The sequence below is a fragment of the Alexandromys fortis genome, unplaced genomic scaffold, assembly GCF_014885135.2.
Source record: "Alexandromys fortis isolate MF-2015 unplaced genomic scaffold, M_Fortis_MF-2015_v1.1 scaffold_7, whole genome shotgun sequence".
Taxonomy (NCBI): Eukaryota; Metazoa; Chordata; class Mammalia; order Rodentia; family Cricetidae; genus Alexandromys; species Alexandromys fortis.
Window position 1 is genome coordinate 22,585,970 of NW_026067920.1, and position 22,391 is coordinate 22,608,360.

At 41.2% G+C, this 22,391-nt stretch overlaps 1 protein-coding gene across 10 annotated transcripts in view; it reads right to left on the bottom strand.

Moving 5' to 3' along the window:
- The window catches only part of Ehbp1 (EH domain binding protein 1), a 254,819-nt gene that overhangs the window by 208,671 nt on the left and 23,757 nt on the right, over nucleotides 1-22,391 (bottom strand). For all 10 annotated transcript variants that reach the window (XR_007591427.1, XM_050140935.1, XM_050140936.1 and 7 more), the window contains exons 3-4: nucleotides 9,359-9,416; nucleotides 2,125-2,220 (exon numbers count right to left, since the gene is read on the bottom strand). Coding sequence is in view for 9 of the 10 variants with exons in the window: in XM_050140935.1 (XP_049996892.1) it covers nucleotides 2,125-2,220; nucleotides 9,359-9,416 (154 nt within the window). In the remaining variant the exon portion in view is untranslated. The remainder of the gene's footprint in view (nucleotides 1-2,124; nucleotides 2,221-9,358; nucleotides 9,417-22,391) is intronic.

The window sequence follows — 22,391 nt, forward strand, 5'->3', positions numbered from 1 at the left end:
ACACAAGCTAGGGCTACACACACACACACACACACACACACACACACAGTCTTTTCTCCTTCAAGCTGTTTCTCTTAGGTGTCTGTCACAGCTATAAGGGCAGTCTGACTAACACAAGAAAGAATTCATATCGTTGGTCACTTGGTCACAAAATCAAAAGCACTCTCTTACACCGGCTTCACATTCTGAGCTCTATTTAATTGTCCTAGAGCATTTAGTGGATACCACCTCCTTCCAAAACTCTGTAAAAATAATTTTAACATGAATCAGAGAAGTAATGCTGAGAGAGAGAGAGGGAAGAGAGAGAGAGAGAGAGAGAGAGAGAGAGAGAGAGAGAGAGAGAGAGATCCTAAATATCGAACCTAGGGAGTCAAGCATCCTAAACAAGCACTCTGTTACCAGCTGTATCACCACACCCCTTTTCTGTTTCCTAGACACCCATCTTCACACACCCTCTTTGCTCCCCCACCTCCCCGTGTCCCCACAAATTTTGGGGACTGGTCCCACTTAGCCCAAGGGTGGACTCAATACGCAGCAGAACATGTCTTTAAGAGACAGCACAGGCAGTACAGGCATGCTGCACCATGTCAAGCCTCTCTCTGCTCTCTATTTTGAGGCAGGGTCTTAATTTACCCTGGCCTTGAACTCACTCTGTGGCTTAAGCCTTGATACTGTGATCTTCTCTGTCAAGTCCCCTGTGCCATCAGCTTTGGCAAGCATTTGTTTTCTGATCCTACCACTTTCCAAAAGGCTAATAATAGGCCATACTTTGCTCCCACTATTTCTTGAGAGCAGAAAAGTTGGTTAGTAAATTGGTCCTTAATTATTATATGTGTTGAATATTTTATGATAGTTAAAGAAATAAGGCAAATATCAAGAAAAACACATAAAAGACAGGCAAACAGTATATATGAATGTATGTATTTTTATCTGTACTTTAAAAGAGTATATTGTTTTCAAGTTATAATTTTCATAAATATCAATGTTAATAAAATATTTTAGCTAGTGGGTTTGGTGGCACATGTCTTTACTCTCAGGAGAGGCAGAGTTCAGCAGATTTCTGTGGATTTGAGGCCAACAAGAATAGGTTCCAGGCCAGACAGAGCTACCTGTTAAGACCCTGTCTCAGTATATATGGACCTACATACATACATATATGCATATTTGCATAATTATATACATACATATATTACATATTTGCTTAGTATATGTGTATGGATATGTATATTTACTGTTACACTTGATTTTGACCAAAAAGTCAAGCAGCAATTAACCAGCTATAAATTTTAAATACATCATGTTGTAGAAGTTTAAGATATGTTACATTGGTTTATGCTGTGGAATATTTATTTAATGATGCAAAGATGTGTTGCACTATTTTATGTTGCATTTGCTTAACTCTGTAAAGCTGTGTTGCTCTGCCTATCCAAAACACCTGGTTGGTATAGTAAAGAGCTAGGGAGAAGAAGGACAGGTGGAGCTGCCAGGCAGAGAAAATAAACAGAAGGGAGAAAAAGAGAAGAGAAGGAGGGAGAAAAGGAGAAGGAGAGGAAGACGCCAAGTGCCAGCAACCCAGCCACAGAGCCAGCCATGGAGCAAGAAGGGAAGAGATATAATAGAATAAAGGTAAAAAGTCCAGAGGCAAAAGAAGACAGGATAATTTATGAAAAGCTAGCTACAAGCCATGCTAAGGCTGGGCATTCATAAACAAGAATAAGTCTCCATGTATTTATTTGGGAGCTGGTGGCAGGCACTCAAAGAGTTAAAAACAACAACAACAACCACAATATCATGCTGCATTAATACCAATATTTACTGAATACTGACTTTAAAGTAAATTGTTATCAAACAAAGTCAACAAAATGAGGAGCAGAATAGACTTCAGGAACTTCAGCTTTGCACAGGAAAAGCACTTGAAAGATTCCTGTGAGTAGAGTACAAGGAAAAGTAGGCCCAGGGGCCTTATGGATCTAAAAGTCTGCGGTGCCTTTACAGTGTACAAACTTCCTTGTTGGTAATGACACCATCAGGTGAGCAGATGCATTCAATAATCATGTGATAATCTTATACAGAAGCACATACAGATGCAACTATAAACAATCTACACACACAAAAAGAACTTACCTTAAAAAGAGTCACAGTGATCTCAATGTTTTCAGGAACAGGCCAAACAACCACACCACGGTATGGATTTTTTATTCCCGGTTGCCAGCTGTGAGCCTACCAGAATAAAAATGAAAGCTTCAATTATGAAGTGTGGAAAATGCAAGGTTAACAATCTACAAAAGTATATTAATCTTATTTAGCTATCCACTAACGACAATAGTCTCCCTCAGACAAAAATCACTAGTCAAAATAAAAGCAAACATCAAAACAAAATATTTTAAGCATTAGCTTGGGTCAGAATAGCTCAAACAAATGAAAGCTATAGACCTATAAGCAAACCCTCATATACCCCACTACACAAACATGCAGGTATGCTACAAGAAATGACAGAAAAATAAGACATCTCATGTTCTTAAAGGCTGCTATTTCTGATTACGGAAAACTTTAACGAGGAGCAATGTTTAAGATTATTTTTGTGATTGAGAAGTTTGAGGCAAATTTATTTATTGAGGAAAATCTCAAGTCTGAAGCAACGGTTGAGTGATTAAGAGCGCAGGCTGTTCTTCCAGAGGACCCGGATTCAAGTCCTCTGGAACCCACATGGTGGCTCACAACCATCTGGAACTCCAGTTCCAGGGAATCCAACATCCTCTTCTGATCTTCATGGGCACCAGGACTTAAGCGGTGCAGACAGAACAACCATATGCATAAAACTTGAAGAAAAAAAGAAATTTCAGGAAAATCTAGCAGGGTGCAGCCATGCATGAGTGGTCCCAGCAACTCAGGAGGCCGAGGGCTCCAGAAAAAGGAGGAGGGGAGGATATTTAAGTTCATTTCCCCTAAACTGCAATGCTTCTTATTTAGGACATGGGAAAGCAAACTCTAGCTTTTCCAGTCATTGTTTCTAATTCTTGTGATTTGGGAGGTGTCTTACTTATAAACCTTGATTACCCAAATTCCCTTGGAAACTTCACCACCCTGACTTTAAAGTTCATCTCCAGATCTCCCTTGTGCATTATTAACCAAAGTTGAGCTGAAGAGAGATGTCATGCCAGGCAGGGCTAGTAAGTTTTCATCTTTACATGCGGCAAAACTCTGGATGTGTCGGAAGAAGATAACAATAGCTATGTGTCAGTCCACAAACTCAGATCCGAGTGTGCCAAACTCATCGCACGTGTGGAAGGAACCTTCCAAAGGTGGAAACTACTCATTCCCCACTCTGGGTCACTGGGCCACAGAGCTGGGAGAGATTTCCTGCTTTGGTGGAGGGGGGTTATGGTGTACGTAGTAACAGACGCTTAGGTAATTATTCAGATTACCTAAGCAGTATGTTACGTGGAGCACAAATGTCAGGGGAAGAAAAAGAGCAGAGAAGACGGATACAGGGGTCAGAAGGACATAGCTTTCCCCAGGGCAGTCAGAGGTGGCTTCGTGGAAGCAGTGACACGGGGGAAGGATGAAGAAATGAGATCTACAAGTACAGGAAGAAGCCTTCTGAGGGTGGGACAACGCTGGCACCGAAGCACATCAAGTTTCTAACAGGTAACATGCCTGGAGCAGAGTGGCCAGGGAGTGCTGCCGGCAACAATGGAGGCCCAGCCTGGGAAGGCCCTAGTAGGCCTCTCAGATTCTCAGAGGAAGGTTTAAAACAGAGGAATGCTGGTCTACGCTGTGTTTAAGTTGACTCTTTTAGCCAATGAGTCCACAACAGACTTGGTAATAGAGGAAACAGCTAAGGACAGTAGGAGGCCACTGCAATAAGGAGGAGAGCTGGGGGGGACTTGACCAGGGTGGTAAAAAGGTGGCAGAGTAGCCACATTCTGGTACACTGTTTCATTTTACAGATCGTGACCAAGATCTGCTGTTTATGTAGGAGAGAACGAAAGTAGCTAGAGCTGAGTGAGGTAAAGCTGTTTTGTTCTTGAGGAACTACAAGAAAGAACTGCTGCCACTGTATATGAGGCAAGGCCAAGCTCAGCTCAGTTTTATACACATCAAATCTCAGTCGCTTATTAGATACACTAGTTCAGGTCTTCAAACAGGGAGCTCAGTCAAGTATTGTTACAATTTGGGAATTATTAGCATACAGATACTACTTAAATCTTTAGAATGGATATGATCCTAGGAGAGTGAGAACAGATAAAGAGTAAGAAATCCGGGTTGGGATGTAGTTCAGTGATGGACCGCTTTCCTGGCATGCAAACCTGGGGGCTTGGGAGGGTAGTCTGCATGAGACCTTGGGGACAACATGAACAAGACAAGGAAATGAAACAAGGAGGCAAAAGTGTGTCAGGAGAGTAAAGAAAACCCAGGAGCATGAGGTGCCCGAGCCGTGCTGTAAAGAGAAGGGCCCACAGCTGGTGGCAGGTGACAGCGTAAAGCTGGGAAAAGACCACCGGATTCAACTAACATCAAAACAAACAGCTTCAACGCTACAGTCCAGGGGGGAAGTCAGATTGGAATGAGCTCAGACAGAAAGGGAAGAGAGAAACTGAAGGTACTTCACAAGAGAACACAATTGCGTTGAGGGAAAGAAACAAGTTACCCACAGCTGAGAAAATAACATCTGAAGACAATCTGTAAAGACAAAAAAATGCACTTATGCTAATGGGAAATAACCAGTGAAGAGGGAAACCGTGATGATGCAGAAACCAAGGGAGAAAAGCTAAGAGGACTGGCCTCGGACACAAGGAGACAGCTGGGGGGTTTGTTGCTCTTTGTTTTCCAGCACCAAAGGCCACTTTCTCATAATAACAGTACATGAGTACAGACACAAAGACAGACGTACAAGGGGGCGGAGTCTCACGGCACAGGACCTGCATTTATATTCCAGAACCCATTTAAAACTGGCAGGTGTGCTTGTGTGCAGCTGTAACCCAGAGCTGGGGGAGGCTCACGGGGCAAAGAATAAAAAGTCTAATACAGGTACCTAATGATAATTTTGGTGATTAGACAGACAGATAGATAAAATTATGCAGAGCCATCAAAACTGTAAGTTATGGGATACAGATAGGCTGGGCAGTGGTGGTGCACGCCTTTTATCCCAGCACTTGGAAGGCACAGGCAGGTGGATCTCTGTGTGAGTTCAAGGCCAGTCTGAGGTCAGCTAGGGCTGTTACACAGAGAAACCCTGTCTTGAAAAACCAGAGAGGGAGGGAGGGAAACACTGGTAAATATCTAAGAACCCTGGTCAGTTTTCATGCATGATTAGCAGATTATATAAAAGAATTTCCCTAGAAAGTGATTGCATAGAGACACGTGTAGAAGTAGTCACCGCCTTAGCACAGTTAGCAAGCTTTACCCTACAAATGATAACTACAATTATCATCATTTGCCAGCATCCTAATACAGCTAAGCGACTAGGACACATTATTCAGATCTCTGTATACAGTTTTTCTTTCTTACTTTTTGGATCATATATATTAATACCATTTGATATCTGCAAAAGGCAGGCCTGGGGAAAATGTAACACTACTTAATTGAGGATACTCTGATGGTAGTACTGAATATGAATTTGCCACAGCTTAGAATGGGAATAGTCTCAATTAAGGAAGTATCTTGATTAGGCTGGCCTGAAAGCATGTCTGTAGGGGATTTCTCTCAGCTGTTCACTGACCCAGCACACTGTGGGCAGCACATTGCCTACGCGTGGCCCTGAACTGTGCAACGGAGAACCTTGGTAAGCAACAAGCAAGCAAGTAAAGCAGAGTAGGTTCAGCCATTTCTCTCTGTTCTAGACTCTGCTGTGATGTGACTGGCTGTGTGTGTATTTCTGCCTTGATTTTCCCCTATGATGAACTGTAACTTTGAATTGCAAGCTAAAACAAACCTTTCCTCCCTTAAGATGCATTTTGCCAGGATATTTTAGTATAGTAACAGAAATAAAACTTGGGCAGGTACGAACTCTATAAAATACACTGACTGCTTTCCAATTATTTCACGCCGCACTTACCTAAAAGATTGGTACTTTCTATACATAACCAACGTGCTCCAGTGAGGGCTAGTGGAGGCTAAGTAGGTAAGGTGCATCCATGCAAGGGTGTGGACCTGAGAGCTCAGCAAGCCAGGACCTATGGAAACGCTCAATGGATGTGGCACCTGCCTGGAATCCCAGAACTCGAGAGGAGATCCCTGGAGCAGGCCAGCTAGCTAGGCTAGCCCAGTCAGCAAGCTCTAGATTTGAGAGACCCTGCCTCAATATATAAGGTGGCCTCCTTATACAGGTGCACATACATGCAACCACACACCTACAAACATGCACACACACACAGCAAAAAGTTTCACTAAAATTTCCAATTTTATACTTCATTAAACTTATATTTTACAAATTTAAAAAGTGCATCTACTGTGTTTCATATGTCACCTATTAAGCAATTTGACTGTGCTGACATAACCTCCCTCAGGTAAAGCTCCCCAGTGTATCCTCCTGACAGGAAGGGTACACATGTGAAAAACTCATCACGAAGCAAGGCTACGGAAGGTGATGGTGACAGGTTTCCCTTTGGTATTCTTACACCTCTCTGCAAAGTTCAAATCCTAGTTAGAAAGCGGGAGTTTCAACAGCAAAACATAAAATGCCATGTTCTGGTTTATCACAACTGCTCGGATGCTATGGTCACATATACTGAAAACTGATTTACGTATGCCTTTACAAATCAATTACAGCTTGACAAAGTCTGTGATATAAATGTCACTGCTTGAGAAAGAAGGAAAGCTTCATATTGTGTTAATTGCCCATACTAATTATTTTAATCAAAATGAATCTGCAATGAGCTCTTTAAATAGTTAGCTATAAAATATACATGTACCAACAGAAAATGAGCAATTAACTAGGAATTAAACTTTAAATTAAAAAGGCAAATTGCCTAATTATTTACTGTCTAATTTAACTGTCAGTATAATATCTGAGTGTCAGTTTTAAACTTCCTTATTTAGCTATTATATATAATTTATAAAACATTTCCATAAATATACAGGAGATATATACATATAATATATATATGTTATAAGCTTAACTCTGTCAGTCTTATAAACTGTTATATACCTCTAATATTCCAAGAAAACGACAGGAATTCTGAAGTACAGTAACATTTGAAAGTCGGGATTCCACTGATGCTCAATTCTTTACATAGATGATGTAGTGTGTGCATATGACCTGTGCACTTGTTCCCATGTATTTTAAATCATCAAGACATTTACAAATGCCCACTGCAATGTGAGGCCGTGTAACTAACTACTAGCTATCCCATATTGTTTAGGGAATAATGAGGGGAAGTTTTGCATATGTTCAAGACTGACAATTTTTGGAGGCAGGTTTCACAAAACCCAGACTGACCTTGAACATCTATCTGAGCCTCCAGCCTCCACCTCCCAGGTACTGAGATTACAGATAGCTCCACCACACCCGACTCACTCACAATTTTCCCCAAATATTTTCAGTTCATAGTTGGTTGAATTCACATGAAACTCCTAAATACAGAGCTGACTGTGTATAAAGGAGGTTTTTGAAGAACATTAAAACTAAGAAATAAATAGAATAAAAAGTAATTTCTTATAAAATATACTGGTTTCTGAGAAAATTAATCTGTATTTCATTACCTAGATTCAAACAATAACTGATATCATGAGAAAGAATCTTTCCTTCATAAAAACTACTTAATTTCAAATAAGTCATTAAATAACAAAGTATATTCAGTATCAAAATGAGTATTTTCTGAACTAAGTTACAAACTAATTTATTATATTTCGTACTATCACTCTTACTTTTGGCAAGTTCTTAAGTTAAAAGGTACCCGTCCTATCACCCAGAGCTGCATTCCCACAGCCAAGAGAAACAGAAAATACTTGAGCAATAATGATTCTAGCTGTTAACACTGACAAGCGTGAAAAAAAGTACATAATTGGGGGCTGAGTAATTAATCAACTTGCAGTATATTCACATAGTGGTATACTATCTAGCAATAAAACCGTAAACTACAAAAAAATAAAATAAAGCAAGAACATGAACACATCTCAAAAACATGATGCTGAGCAAAGGAAACCACACATAAAATAGTATATTATATAAAAACTATATATAGTACTATTAAAAATATACAGTGCTATAAAAATACTATTTTAGCATTTTTATATGAAATTCAAAAATAGGTAAAATTAGTCTTTACTGACAGAAAATCAAAATAATGCTAGTCTCTGAGGGTTGGGAACTGCCTGGAAAAGAAACAAAAAAAAATATGTTGATAGCAATATACATTTTGATAGGAGTATTATTTATACAAGTATGTATATATAAGTTGTATTTATAATATGTGTATTATAAATTATAAACATGTATGCTTACAAATTATAATATATATCACTGTGGTGATTTGAATAAGAATGACTCATATATTTGAATGCTTAATCATCAGGGAATAGCAAAACTTGAAAAGGATTAGGAGGTATGGCCTTGTTGGAGGAAGTGTGTCACTGGGGTTGGGCTTTGAGGTTTCAAAATCAAAGCCTGGCCCAGTGTCTCTCTTCCTGCTGCCTATGAAGCCGATGGAGAACTCTTAGCTGCATCTCCAGCACCATGTCTACCTATGGCACCATGCTCCCCACCATGATAATGGACTAAACCTCTGAAACTGTGAGCAAGCCCCAATTAAATGCTTTCTTTTATACAGCAACACAACAGCGACCAAGACACTCACTGAACTGAATAACTAAGGTTTGGTTAATTATAGATGCATAAGTTTTAGCTTAATAAAAATAAAACAAGAGGCAGATGTGGTGGCACACACCTGTAATCCCAGCACTCAGGAGGCACAAAAGGGAAGATCACAAGTTCTAAGCCAGCGAAGACACAAAGTGAGACCATGTAGCAAAAATGAACAAAACCCACCTTGGAAGATGCCTTTAATAATTTTTTAAATTTCAATTGCCAACAACTAACAAACTTTTCTTAATACAGACCTATCTATACGGAAAAACCAACTTCAAGTATCTATGTTTACAGTCGTATGCTCACAAAAAAATGTATTTCTCTACGGAACAGGAAGTTTAAAAGTAGTTACAGAACTGGACATTTTAAAATTCTGTCTAGTGTCTATCCGTATAAAGAGGAAAAAAAATCAACCCTTGCTCTCCTGAGACCCAGCAATGGACTCAGACAACTCGACACTCCACAATGCTGAGTCCTCCCCTCAACAACAAACTAACAAACTAAGCCTGGCACAGATTTGCACGTGGCAACTGTTCAGAATGGACTCACCTTGGAAGACTTCCTCCGACTTCTTCTCGTCCAGACTACCACCAATTTATCTGGCTGCCTGTTAAATTTAAAAAATAAATCAAGTTTAGTCTTAGCACCTCTAAAGGGACATAAGTGGGCGGGAGGTGGCTCCATAGATGAAATGCTTTCCACTCAAGCACACGGACCTGATTTCACCCAGACAATAGCCCGATGTGGCCGTGTGCCCTGAGGGCACAGAGGCAGGAGGATCCCAGGGCCAGGTCAAAATGCTGGCTGCAGGTTCACTGAGAACCTGTCTAAGGAACTAAGATGGGGAGTGACAGAGATATCAGAAACTGACCTCCAGCTGCTAACATAAACACACAGGTGACTGACTGCGTGTGCACAGACTTGCACACATGCACACACACACGCAAGAGGATAAAAGATTACACAAAGCAGTTAAACTTCAGAGGTCTATATCCAAATACAGTAGATGATATATTCAGATATGAGCTAATTAAAATAATTATATTTCCTCTATAGACTTTTCTTAAAAAAGTATACCAAGTTAATTCATTGCGACAAACCAAGTAGAATACAACACTAGGAATTAATTTAGAGAAAACAAGCATTAAAGGGGCACTTCTATAACTTGTCTGTACCGCACACACAATGCTTCTAGCTTCCAGACATTTTTAGAATCATCTAATTACCCTCACAGAAACAACGCTGTGCTGAAAAACACATACAGTACAAACTTGACCTGTATAAGGTCATAAGTAGCCTTGAAAGCTGACAGAGTCGAGACTGTAACTGAGACCTTCCGAGCTCATAGATCTCTCTATCTTCTGCCAAAGGAAATGCATCTTTAGCTAGTACAACTAAGTTTCCCTGCATGTTTCTGGAAAATAATAAGATTATTACTATCCATTATTTTACTTACATTTTCACTTATTAAAAAACTTAATAAAACATTTCCCATGCCAGGCTTAGTGACACAGCCTACAATCCTAGGTGCTCCCTGGAGACTGTAACGGGAGGATTAGAAGCTCAAGTGTAGCCCTGACCAGAGATCCTCCAGCTAAGAAGCAAAAGTGAAAAGAGCCCAAAGCACTGCCTAGCATGTGCGAAGACCTGGGTTTAAACCTCAGTACTGAAAAGGAAAGTTAGATACACAATAAACACGAGAAGTAAAAATAACCTGCAACTGCATACATTACAGAGAGGCAGGGATACAGAAAAACCAAGTAACAAAGTCACTGACGAATGAGTAATAAACTGGTGGAGTAACTAAACTTCTCATTAGTAACAACAGTCCCGCAGACAGTGGAGTCGAGAGGAAAACAGCCGCTGTCCTGGTAAAGCATCCAGGTAAAGCATCACGTAAGCACCGTTTGGGTCCAGCAGATGGCACAGCAGCAAAGGGCAGCTGCTGCCAGGCCTGACCACCCGAGTTCAATACCCCAAATCCACACAGTAGAAGCAGAAAACCGACTCCCACAAATTATCCTGACTTCCACACATGATACAAGCGCACACATATACAACACACACACATACATACATATACACAGACATATGTATAATAAAAATGATTTCGCACAAATATGAAGCATTCACAATGTAAAGAGAGAAGATGTACAGAAGCAAAAGAAGTAAGGTAAATGCTAACGGGTGTTCTTTTTACGGGGCGGAAGTTAACATAACACACACACACAAAGACACACAAAAATAACCTGAAGGTGCCAAAATGAAAACTTTTGAATAAGAACATATTCAAAGTTCCTGGTGGCAATAATGAGCAAAATGATGTAATTCAACTGTGATGAATCTTCCCAGAGTGAGATGTTGGGAGCAGTGACCAGGTGACAGCGATGACAATTTCTATAAAACAGCATTAACCTGAGGCTCTGTACCAACAGAGAACAAAAATAACCTAAAATTAAAAACAAAACAAAACTCTCCTCTCTCTGTCCTCTCTCTCCCCAGCCTCCTTCCAGCAGCTGTAGTCTTTAAGATGGCCTATGGAGACCTGATCATGTGACCTCTAGTCGTGCAAGACAACAATTGCAAGGTATCAACAATGGTTAACAGCAGTATGCCACAGCACTGGCTTACCTTCTAGGACAACTCTAAGTAATCCATAAACATCTTCTCTCCAGTCAAGCCCTGAATGCACATCCCTTAGTTCTTAACAGGGAAGCCCTGCCTCTACCTCCCCTTTTCCGACCTGATAAACTCTTATTCGATAGCCTTCTTTGTGAAATTCTGACTATTCCTTATTTCTTCTTAGCACCTCCATTCACACACACAATGTCAACACACACACACACACACACACACACACTCCAAACCTCAGGCAGTTAAAGGCCCTACTAAGGTCTCAGTAAATACCCGAGCCATGTCTCTATTTACACACTTTGCATGTGACATAGTATAGTTACTTCTCTCTCCTCTACTAGACCACACCACCTGATCAACTTTATCTCTGTATCACTAGCAACTAATGAAAATCTGGTACAGGTTCTAAGGCCCAATGAATGTTGGTTACTGAAAAGAATGAACCTAGGTTGCCTCCAATAATACCCACTTGATTAAGTATAACTGATGAGCTCTAACTAAAGCCAGAAGCAGCGTAACGCACCTTCTCTGAAGGGTATCTGAACTTCATGGGAATGCTTCTCTTGGCTACAACTAAAACCTCCTGGAAAGCCTTCTTAAAATACTGATTCTTATACACTAGCCCTGGAGAACCTAATTTAGTAGTGGGTCTAGTGTGTAGAATTTTAAAAATTCCACGGGTGATTTCAACAGCGCAGTGATGGCAGTGAACTGGCTAACATGGAACACACTTAAACCACTAGTGATCACAAGAGGGTCCCTCTTCACAGTGTCTCGCACTGCTGTTTGAACTTCACTTTCTCCTCGCTGGACTCTGAGAACACTCCCACCCTCAATCCATCTTAATGCTTCAGGAAAGTGAAGCTTTTTAACCTGGAAAAGCAGGAGGGGCGGTCCTCTAACCTGTATGCCCTGCTCCAAGAAAGTAAACAGAACATAAGTGACATATAAAAATACCCACGTAGATGGCTAAACTTTTTCAATTCCAATGCTATCAATACTGCAACTGTCTTCACTAAGGGATGTGGGTGTCAGTGGCAGAGTGCTTACCAGCATGTACAAGAAGACACTAGGTGTGATCCCCAGCATCAGTGACATACACACATGGAAAACATACCTAAACAGAAATGAGTCTGGCTTTATATTATCACACAGAATGCTCAAAAGTAAGTCATTCTCAATAGAAGTGTACCAACAAATGGCAAATGGCTGCTGCAATTAATATTTTAAGTATTCATACTGTGCTCAGAAAGAGCCATTAAATATTTACTAATGATCCTCCAAGAGAAAAGGGACAGCGTTAGCGTTTTCTCCAACTATCAGAAGGCCTGTATTTATAAAACTTTCTATCAAAAAAGCAAAGAAAACCTGACAAAGCTCAGGCTCCAGGGAGAATCCAATGATTGTGGTTAGCCAAGTATTACAGGGTAGTCGCCTAAGAACAGAGGAGGGAGAGGCCTTACAGGCATTAAAATAACCACCTTGAGACACACACATAAACTGTGTGCAGTTGTACTTCCTATGAAATCTGTCTGAAGGGTTTCCCTGGAAACCTGAAGCCTTTCGATGGGTGGGATTGTTGGAGAAAATCAGCTTTTGAGGGTAGAACAGACTAGACTGGAAGTTCTAAGCCAGCCTGGGCTGCAGGGTAACAACTTGCCTCAAAACATAAAAAACAAGAAATAAATATTTATCACCTTCCCTCTTACTTAGTCTCAGACACCATGAGAATGAAAGACTTGAATTTGAAGATAGCAGGCTGTGTCAAACAGTGATTCTGACCCTAAACTCTGGAGAGGAAAGGGGGTCTCAAGGAGGAATAAGGGAAGCAGTGGAGAAAGGAAGAGAGGGATACGAAGTCCAGATTACAAAGCAGGAAGCTCCAACCTAAAACCTGCCCTCTCTCCCACTGCCGGATACAAAGGTAAGCCGGAAAAAAAAAATCAATCCTAATTTAAACTTAAATTCCTCTATTCTTCTATGCCCATGGGTGTCACATGTATGATGTAAACTTTAAAAGATATTTTTAACAATCTAAAACTTGGGCTGATGAAGTGGCTCAGCGGTTAAGAGCACTGGCTGCTCTTCCAGAGGACCTGAGTTCAATTCCCAGCACCTACATGATGGCTCACAACCATCTGTAATGGGATCCAATGTCCACCTCTGGTGAGGAGAGGACATGCCAACAGCACTTATATACAAAAATAAACAAGTCTTTAAAAAAAATCCAAAACTGTCACATGAAAATCAGTCACATAACATTTTAAAGCAGTGGTTCTCAGCCTTCCTAATGATGTGGACCCCAGGATACAGTTCCTCATGCTGTGGTGACCCCACCATGAAATTATTTTTGTTGCTATTTCATAAACTGTAATTTTGCTACTGTCAGGAACTATAACATAAATATCTGTGTTTTCTGGTGATCTTAGGTGACCCTTGTGAAAGGGTCTTTGGCTCTCAAATGGGTCGTGACCCACAGGTTGAGAACCTCTGTTCTAAAAGCTTCAAAAGCATTCAACAAATATTTAACTGGGTACCCACTACATTCCTAATACTGGATGGAGCTACAGAGTCACAATGGTGCAAGAAACCAGCTCTGACTGCCCACTAAGCTGACAAAGCACTGTGAGGTGACTAAAGTAACTATCAGTAGAAGGCACAGAGTTGGGGAAACACTGAGAAAAGGGGTCTTCAGCAGAAAGGAGTGTGTTCATAAACATCTTGGGAAGCACACACTAAGAAGAACCTGCCCAACAGCAGAGATTATTTGATTCAGAATTTGTAAAATCTGTAATTTATAATGGCACTTTTAATGTAAAGCCCAACAACGGGTGAGAGACTAATTACAGTATGTCTGCTTAGGAAACTATACAGAAATTAGAAATATTTTTCTAAGATCATAAGCCTATGACACTGCTTAGGATTTGTGTTAATGCAGATGTTAGCTGTTTTCTATGCTGTATAATAAAAGAGACACCAAAAGCAAATATCTCCCAATGAGGTACCAAATATTGATAGTGATTAATGTGAGTTTTCTATTTCTTCTACAATGAATGCACATTACTGGTCAAAGGACTGAGAACAAATGAGTGTTTGATGCCCAGCCATAAAGGGGACAACTTTCCTAGCCCTCCTAGGCTTGGGAACAGCTGAGAAGAGTGGAAAGAACCTAAGAGCCAGAGGAAACTGGGGAAGAGGTATGGAACGCTGAGTTCAGGACATGGTATGGCCGGCACTCTTGAGCTGTGATTACCTGCACACCATCGGGCCAGTCATATATGATGTGGGGATGGGGTGGGGTGGCGCACGACACTCTACCCTCCCGGGTGCCATACATCCTGCCAGCATTTGCTGAGGAAGGCAGAGACATTTTCTTTAGTGGAGCAGTCTTTCTAAGAACCCATGCACCTGTAAATAAACCTAGTGAATCTCACTGGATAACACATACACACACACACTCACACACACACACACACACACTCACACACTCACACACACTCCAGCATAAAAGCAGAAATGGAGCTAGTTGAGAAGAGGATAGGAATTAGCTAATAAAGCATTTTTATATTAAATTATTAGAGAAGACAAAAAAGCAATACTTTCCCTATACCTTCTACTATAGATTTATAATATTTTATGTTGGGAGTGGTATATTCCCAGCATAAAATATTTTTATTTAATATATGCATACAGTGAACAACAACATTTTTAAGTTTAGAATCAGGAGAGGAGAACTGAATTTTAAGAGTCTTCAGACTGAAGTTTGTTTTCTAAGTCAACAGAAGTATAGGAAGAAGGGTAGCAATCCAGTCTTCAGTTAACACAATATTCCCAACGTCTAAGAAAAGTTTTTACACACACCCTACCTGGCCCCACCAGCCTCCAACTTTCTTCTGACGTCACTCTTATCCCTTCCTATAGGGTTCCAAAAGGTGGGGTGGGCCCAGATAACATCAGAGAGACTTTCAGGTCACCCACTCTCCTCCATGTCAATTAGAATTCTCACTTTTTGAGAGTCAGTATCTTTAGAGGAAGAAATAAAAGGAAACTGGTTCAATCTAAGAGATGCACATTGATCAAAGACCCTTCAAAGATGGTACAATACACAGGGATGAACACTAGACTGAGAGGCAGGAAACTTGCTTTTCCTAGGTCTGGCAGGGAGGGACCTTAGAGACACTTCTCGGTTTCACTGAGGTATTACCTAATGCATCAACTATAAAGAGACTACACAAAAACCGAAGCTGGTTCCAAATACTACAGCTTAATGACTCATAACATCAGGCGGCACCAAACGGTTAAATGGCTGATGATTTAAAAGAGAAACAAGAAACACAGGACAGGATGAAGATTTGTAGTTCTCTAACAATCTTGAATTAGCTAACTAACATTACTATCTTAGCTAGGGTTCTATTGCTGAGTCAAAACACCATGACCAAAAAGTAAGTTGGAGAGGAAAGGGTTTATTTAACTTACATTTCTACATTGCAGTCCCACACTAAAGGAAGTCAGGGCAGGAACCTGGAGGCAGGAACTGATGCAGAGGCCATGGAGGGGTGCTGCTTACTGGCCTGCTCAGCCTGCTTTCTTATAGAACCCCAGGATGGCACCCACGCACAATGTCCCATAAATTACTCTAAAGCTGGATCTTGCAGAGGCATTTTTCTCAATTGAGGTTCCTTCCTTTCCAAAAACTCTTTCTTGTGTCAAGCTGACATAAGAGTAGCCAGCACAATTATCAGTATCATAAAAGTGGCAGGAATACCTTGACTGCCACAGATTCACACTTCCTGTCTAACACATAGTGCTAACCCTGTGAAATCACGAGAAGCCTCTGGTGCCAACAACTTCAACTCTGCCACCATCATCTTGGCACTGAGACGGCTCCACGCGCACCTGATGTTGCTTATGGAGCACAGTGAGCAGGAAATGTCTGAAACAGATCCTATTTGGCTCTCACATCATTTAGCAGAGAGCAAAACAGTAAGATAAGGGGTGTGTGGCCCTCAGATCACGCAGGGAGCCAGCTGACCTCAGGCGACCTCTACTCTGAGAAGCTAATAAACAGTAAACTGTAGAGATGGCTCCAGTGGACCCTCAGTTTACTTCCCAGCACCCATGTCAGATGCCTCAAAATGCTCTGTGTTTCCATCTGCAGGGAATCCAAAGCCTCTAGCCAACATGGGCACCTGCACTCATGTGCACACACGCACACACACAGACACATGCGCATGCACGCACTTAAAAACAGAAAGCTTTTTTTTAAAGTAAGTTTTCATTAGGTTAGGCTATTTGTATCTCTGGATACAGACACACACACACACACACACACACACCTATATATGTATTACGTACTATCAAAATCTCCCAACATTTTAGAAAACATGCTCAGTAAAGCATGTCTCCATCCTCCACCCCCTTCTCCAGCAATTTAATAGCTGTTATCTTGTAGGAGCTTACATTTCAAAGCACTGAGACCAAAATGGAATGTAATCTTTTTCACTAATATGAAATCAATGTTTCCAGGGATAAAAGAACTCAAATTTATATTTAAGCCTCTGAGTTATTTAGTAATAAGAAACCTAAATTATAAAAATAAGAAACAAGAAAACTAAGAAACCTTTAGAACATGGTAAGTGGGGATTCCTCCTAGAGTCCAGGGACCACTTAAAATGCTTCCTAACAGACTTGATGTGCATAGGCACTTCAGCATACGACGGGCTTATTTTTCTGTGGAAAGAGCCCTCGGCCACATCGGAACATTTCACGCAGGGTGCTATGAACACTAAACAAAAGGAAGAAAATCACCTTATCACAGAAATACTTGATGTGGGAGTGATTTCTTATTAATAAAGAAACTGCCTAGGCCCCTTGATAAGCCCACCCTTAGGTGGGTGGAGAAAACAGAAGAGAATTCTGGGAGAAAGAAGCTTAGTGGAAGAGTCGCCATGATTCTCCCGCTCCAGACAGACGCAGGTTAAGATCCTCCCTGGTAAGCCAGCTCGTGGGCTACACAGAATATTAGAAATGGGTTAGAACAATATGTAAGAGCTAGCCAATAAGAAGCTGGAACTAGCCGGGCCAGGCAGTGTTTGAAAGAATACAGTTTCCGTGTAATTATTTCGGGGCATAAGCTAGCCATGCGGGCGGCCGGGTGCCGGGGACGCAGCCCTGCCACTCCTATTTCAACAAATACTCTTCTATTTCTCCAGTAGTAGTTTTTATCCTTCAGTAGGTGCATCTGTCTCTGACTGCACTACACTGCGCAACTAGTTAATTATAACTAGCTAGATGAAATGTGTACAAATACAAATATAAAAACAAGCATGCACAAATGAATAAGAGGCCCAATATCAAAAGTGTGAAAGATCTTTGCCACGGGTAAAAACAATATTTTTTTTTTGATTTTTCGAGACAGGGTTTCTCTGTAAAACAGTCCTGACAGTCCTGGAACTCACTTTGTAGATCAGGCTGGCCTCGAACTCACAGAGATCCACCTGCCTCTGCCTCCCGAGTGCTGGGGTTAAAGGTGTGGGCCACTGCCAGCTGTGGCATCTGATCTCTAAAGTATCTTAGAGTGACTATTTGTGGCTAAAAATATTGCACTGACGAAATATATGATCTCTGGCTGACATTTTTTAGAACTTACATGCCAGTATTTAAGACTTAGGCGCACTCACACTGAAGAAATTCAGGTTGGTATACGTGAGCCAAATGTCGTTTTGACAAGCCATCATAAAGCACACTATTCAGTATCACAAAACACTTAGTTTTTTTAATATAGACACCCACAAAGAGTGTGTCACTGCTGTGTATGAATGACATACAAGTCTCCAAACAATCCTTCTCTGTTGTTACTGTAAGAGCCACATGAGCACTTCCTTTAACTTAGCTTATTTCTCACTGTCCACTTCCTGGTGCTGTTGGAATGAACATCACCTGCCACTAAAACAAAAATCAGTATTCTGGGGGTATGTGCCTGATCCCCTAAATAGATGCAAGTAGAAACAAAGAATACATCAACCTAACCACACCCTCCATGATGATCATATAATCTACCCCAATCTACTCTGTCAGTGATGCTTTTCTCTTGATCCTGACTTTAAGGTTCAATCAAGAGATTTCCTTGTGTGTGTGGGGGGGGGGGTATTCAGAAAGCATCTACTGAGAAGGAAATGAGGAAATAAGATAAAAAACAGTCACAGGAAGACAGAAAGATCTGGATTTAAATACCAATTCACCCTCTGCTTGCACCATCTAAGCCCCAAAAGGCTTCTCACTTGTGAAATAAGAGCCCCACGGGCCCAATGTAGAAATACATTCAGATAACATGAGAATACTAATATTGTGTTGGAGACTTACTCCAACAAGCACAGGAAATCGAGAATATGTAAAATGCTAAATTAGAGGAATCGCTATGGGCAGTACAATAAAACAATACAGAGAGCAGGAGTATATTTTGGAAGACTTCATACATATACACCAATGACTCATTATTGTGCTTCTTGACTCAAATATTTTTATATTAGAAAAATTAGGTAGACAGAGACAAAAGAGGAGGAAGAACATGCAAGGGTGTCCACACATGCACACACACAAAACACCCATTTAGACATATATACAAATACACACACACACACACACACACACACACACACACACATATATATATATAAATCGTCTCTACTTTTAAATGATACAGTGTTGAGGAGAGCAAGAGTGGGGACTAGAAAGAGAGAGAAGCGAGGAAAAGGAGAGGGAAGACAAGAAGGACGACAGCATCCTCCGAAAAGGGGGGTGGGCAACCAGGTACTCCATGCACGTGTTCCATACTGTCTCCATCTTCAGTGTGAACAGCCAAGGTCACCTGAGAAAACCTAATATAAAGGGCAAGACAGAGAAAAAGAAAGAAAACAGGAACTTGATGAAACAGACAATATTATATCAGAAAGAGATGTAAAACAACATTACAGGCATAAAGAGCGAAAGAGAAGGAGCCATGGCAATGGTACTGTAGGTACAGTGCTTACCACACAAGCAAAGAACCTGAGTTTGGATCCCCAGAACCCAAGTAAAAAGCTAGGTGCAGGCCTGTCATCCGACACGAGGAGGTGGAGACAGGAGGGTCCTGAGGACGTGCTGGCCAGTCAACTTAGCCAATAGGAGCTCTACATTCAGTGAGACCTTGTCTCAAAAAATAAGGCGGGAAGCAATACGAGAAGACATCCAGCACTGACCTCTGCCCTCCACATATGCACACAGGCAATCATGCACCTGTACACACCTGTGCACACACACACATACAGCAATAAAAAGAAAAATATATGAGGAATGTTTAATGAAGAAGAACATTCCAAAAATTATGGGGTTTTTTGTTTTTTTTTAAATTAAGAAAGCATAAAATAAAGAGTTGGAAGATGATATGAAAAACTTTCAGAACTACAATGAAATATTTTTTTCAAAAGTTAAAAAAATTTAAATATGGAAGGTAAAAAAAACTGACTGACCTCTAATATATCAGAGAATAAAAGGTCCCCAGATGTCACTTGTGTCAGAGACTTAAATAAAAACCATTCCAAACAAGACCAGGACACTGGAGGGCCCAGAGGGAATTGGCTGCGCCACACCCATGGCAAGTTCAGAGTATGATTGCGGAAACAGCTGACAGAGCGTCCCTTGAGAGGAGCAAAGCACTGGCATTCTGCTCGCGCAGGGCCTCCTAAGACACTGGTTTCCTAGATTCCCCTCATCACATCCCACTGCCCAGGCACTCAGGACAGTGAGCGTTAGCACAGACCCTGTGTTCTCCATCTGCTGCTGTGCTGGCTTTACGGACATGGAAATTGCAAACCTTAGGGATCATGGTGTAAGAGGAGAGGCCAGGCAATGTTGAATTCGCAGGGCTGTATTCCCTGAAGGATAATATAGCCTGGAAAAGTAAAACATGAAACTGTGAGAGTGAAGGCGAAGACCTAAGGACACTGAAGAGGCCAGGAACACAAGACCAAGAAAAGCCACCAGCAGCAAGCAGAGCCAGCCCAAAAGAAAGGTCACGTGGGCTACAGTAAGGAAGTAACAGGGGCAGGGCCACCTAAGCCTGCTAGTATCATACCTGTATCATGCCCCCATACACCAGCCATGAAGCTACAGGATCTGAATGTTCCCCTGCTAGGTCTCAGTGTTGTTTCCATCCCATCCATCATTCTGATGTTCTAGTCCTCCCTTTGCAAGTGTGACCGCTTGGGCCTGTCGGACCACAGTATACAGGCTTTCACTGTCTTTTCTTTATTTTATATGGCTAACATAGAAGATTTGTCTTGATTCTCAGGGGAGGTGGGAGGTTTGGACTTTTGCATAATGCTTTTAACTGTTTAGATTTTGAGGAAAGAATTCATGCATTTTCAGTTGTACACAGGGTAGTCACATCATGTGAGGTAGAATCATGACTTCATTATTTTCCTTATTTGAATACTTGAAAAAGATGTGTTTGAGTGTCATGTTGAAGAGCAGACGTACAATGGTTAGCCTTGACTGTCAAGGAGACAGACAGACACCTGGAAAACCTCTAAACCACTCTCTGGATACGTCTGCAAGGGTGCTACATGAGAGAGGTAAGGGGTAAAGAACCTGTCTGTGTCATTGATGGTGACGTCACAGTCCCATAGGTAGAAGACAGAATCAAAGTGAAAGAAAGAGCTGGAGAGGAAGACAGTTCTGATGGGGAAAGCCTTGTTAACCAATAATCTTTAAGAGGAGGAAACTAGTTTAAGTGTGGCTTTCTGGGACCAGGAGATAAAAGCCTGTGCACCACCCAGGTGCACTCTCTGTGTAGCTTCCCCGCCGCGGTCTAGCAGAGCCTGGATCTTGTGGCATGAGTTTTCCCCTTATAATAAAATATAATTTTTATATTTTACCCTTCGCTAGCTTGGTTATTTCAACACCGTTCAATCATTAAAGTGCTTGTCATGCAAGACTGAGAACCTGAATTCAATCAACAGCAAAAACATAAAAAAGCTAAGCAAGTCTGTGCACGCCTGTAGTCCCAGCACAGGGGAGGCAGGGACAGGCTGGTGTTAGCCAGACAGTTTAGCCAAATCACCAAGTGCCAGGCTCAGTAAGAGCCTCTGCCTTGAAAAGTAAGGTGGAGAAGCAATAGATCTGAGGTATTTCTCTACTTTTGATTGGGTGTCATAAGCATTTAAATTATCTTTCTTTTTAACTTTGATACACAATAGACTGCTTGTATATCCATGCAGTCTCTAAGTATTTATTCTGTGTGTGTTCCTAGTCAATCCCTTCATTTTACTTCCATGTGAGTATGTCAAACAGAGAATAAGTTTTATGATAATGCCAATACTACAACTTAGAAAAAACTTTAACTGATATCAACTTACAGCCTCTACACACAGGCACACACTGTGCATATGCACACATACATGACCACACACATACAAAGAGTAGGGAACCTGGGTGCTGTGGAATAATCCTTCTGTACACTGTGAATATGTGTTATTCTCATTGGTTAATAAAAGGCTGACAGGCTGGTAGCTGGGCAGGAAGTTAGGTGGAAAAGCAAAACAGAATGATGGGAAGAAAGATGGCGGAGACAGGAAAGATATCAGTCAGCTTCTAAGAAAGCAGGATGTATAGAAATGAGGTAACAAGTCATGAGTCACCTAGCAATACATAGATTAATAGAAATGGGTTAATTTAAATGTAAGAGTTACTTAGTAACAAGCCTGAGCTATTGGCAGAAGATTTACATGTATAAGTAATATTAAGCCTTTGAGTGATCATTTGGGACCAGGCTGTCAGGACAGGAAAACTCCGCCTACACCTGTTTGTACAAGCCTGTCTCCACTCTGCTTCTTAGAAGCCATAAGATGAAGGGCTTCTCCCACCATGGTTCTGTCTTTGTGCTCTTCCTTACCCAAGGTTAAAGGAACAA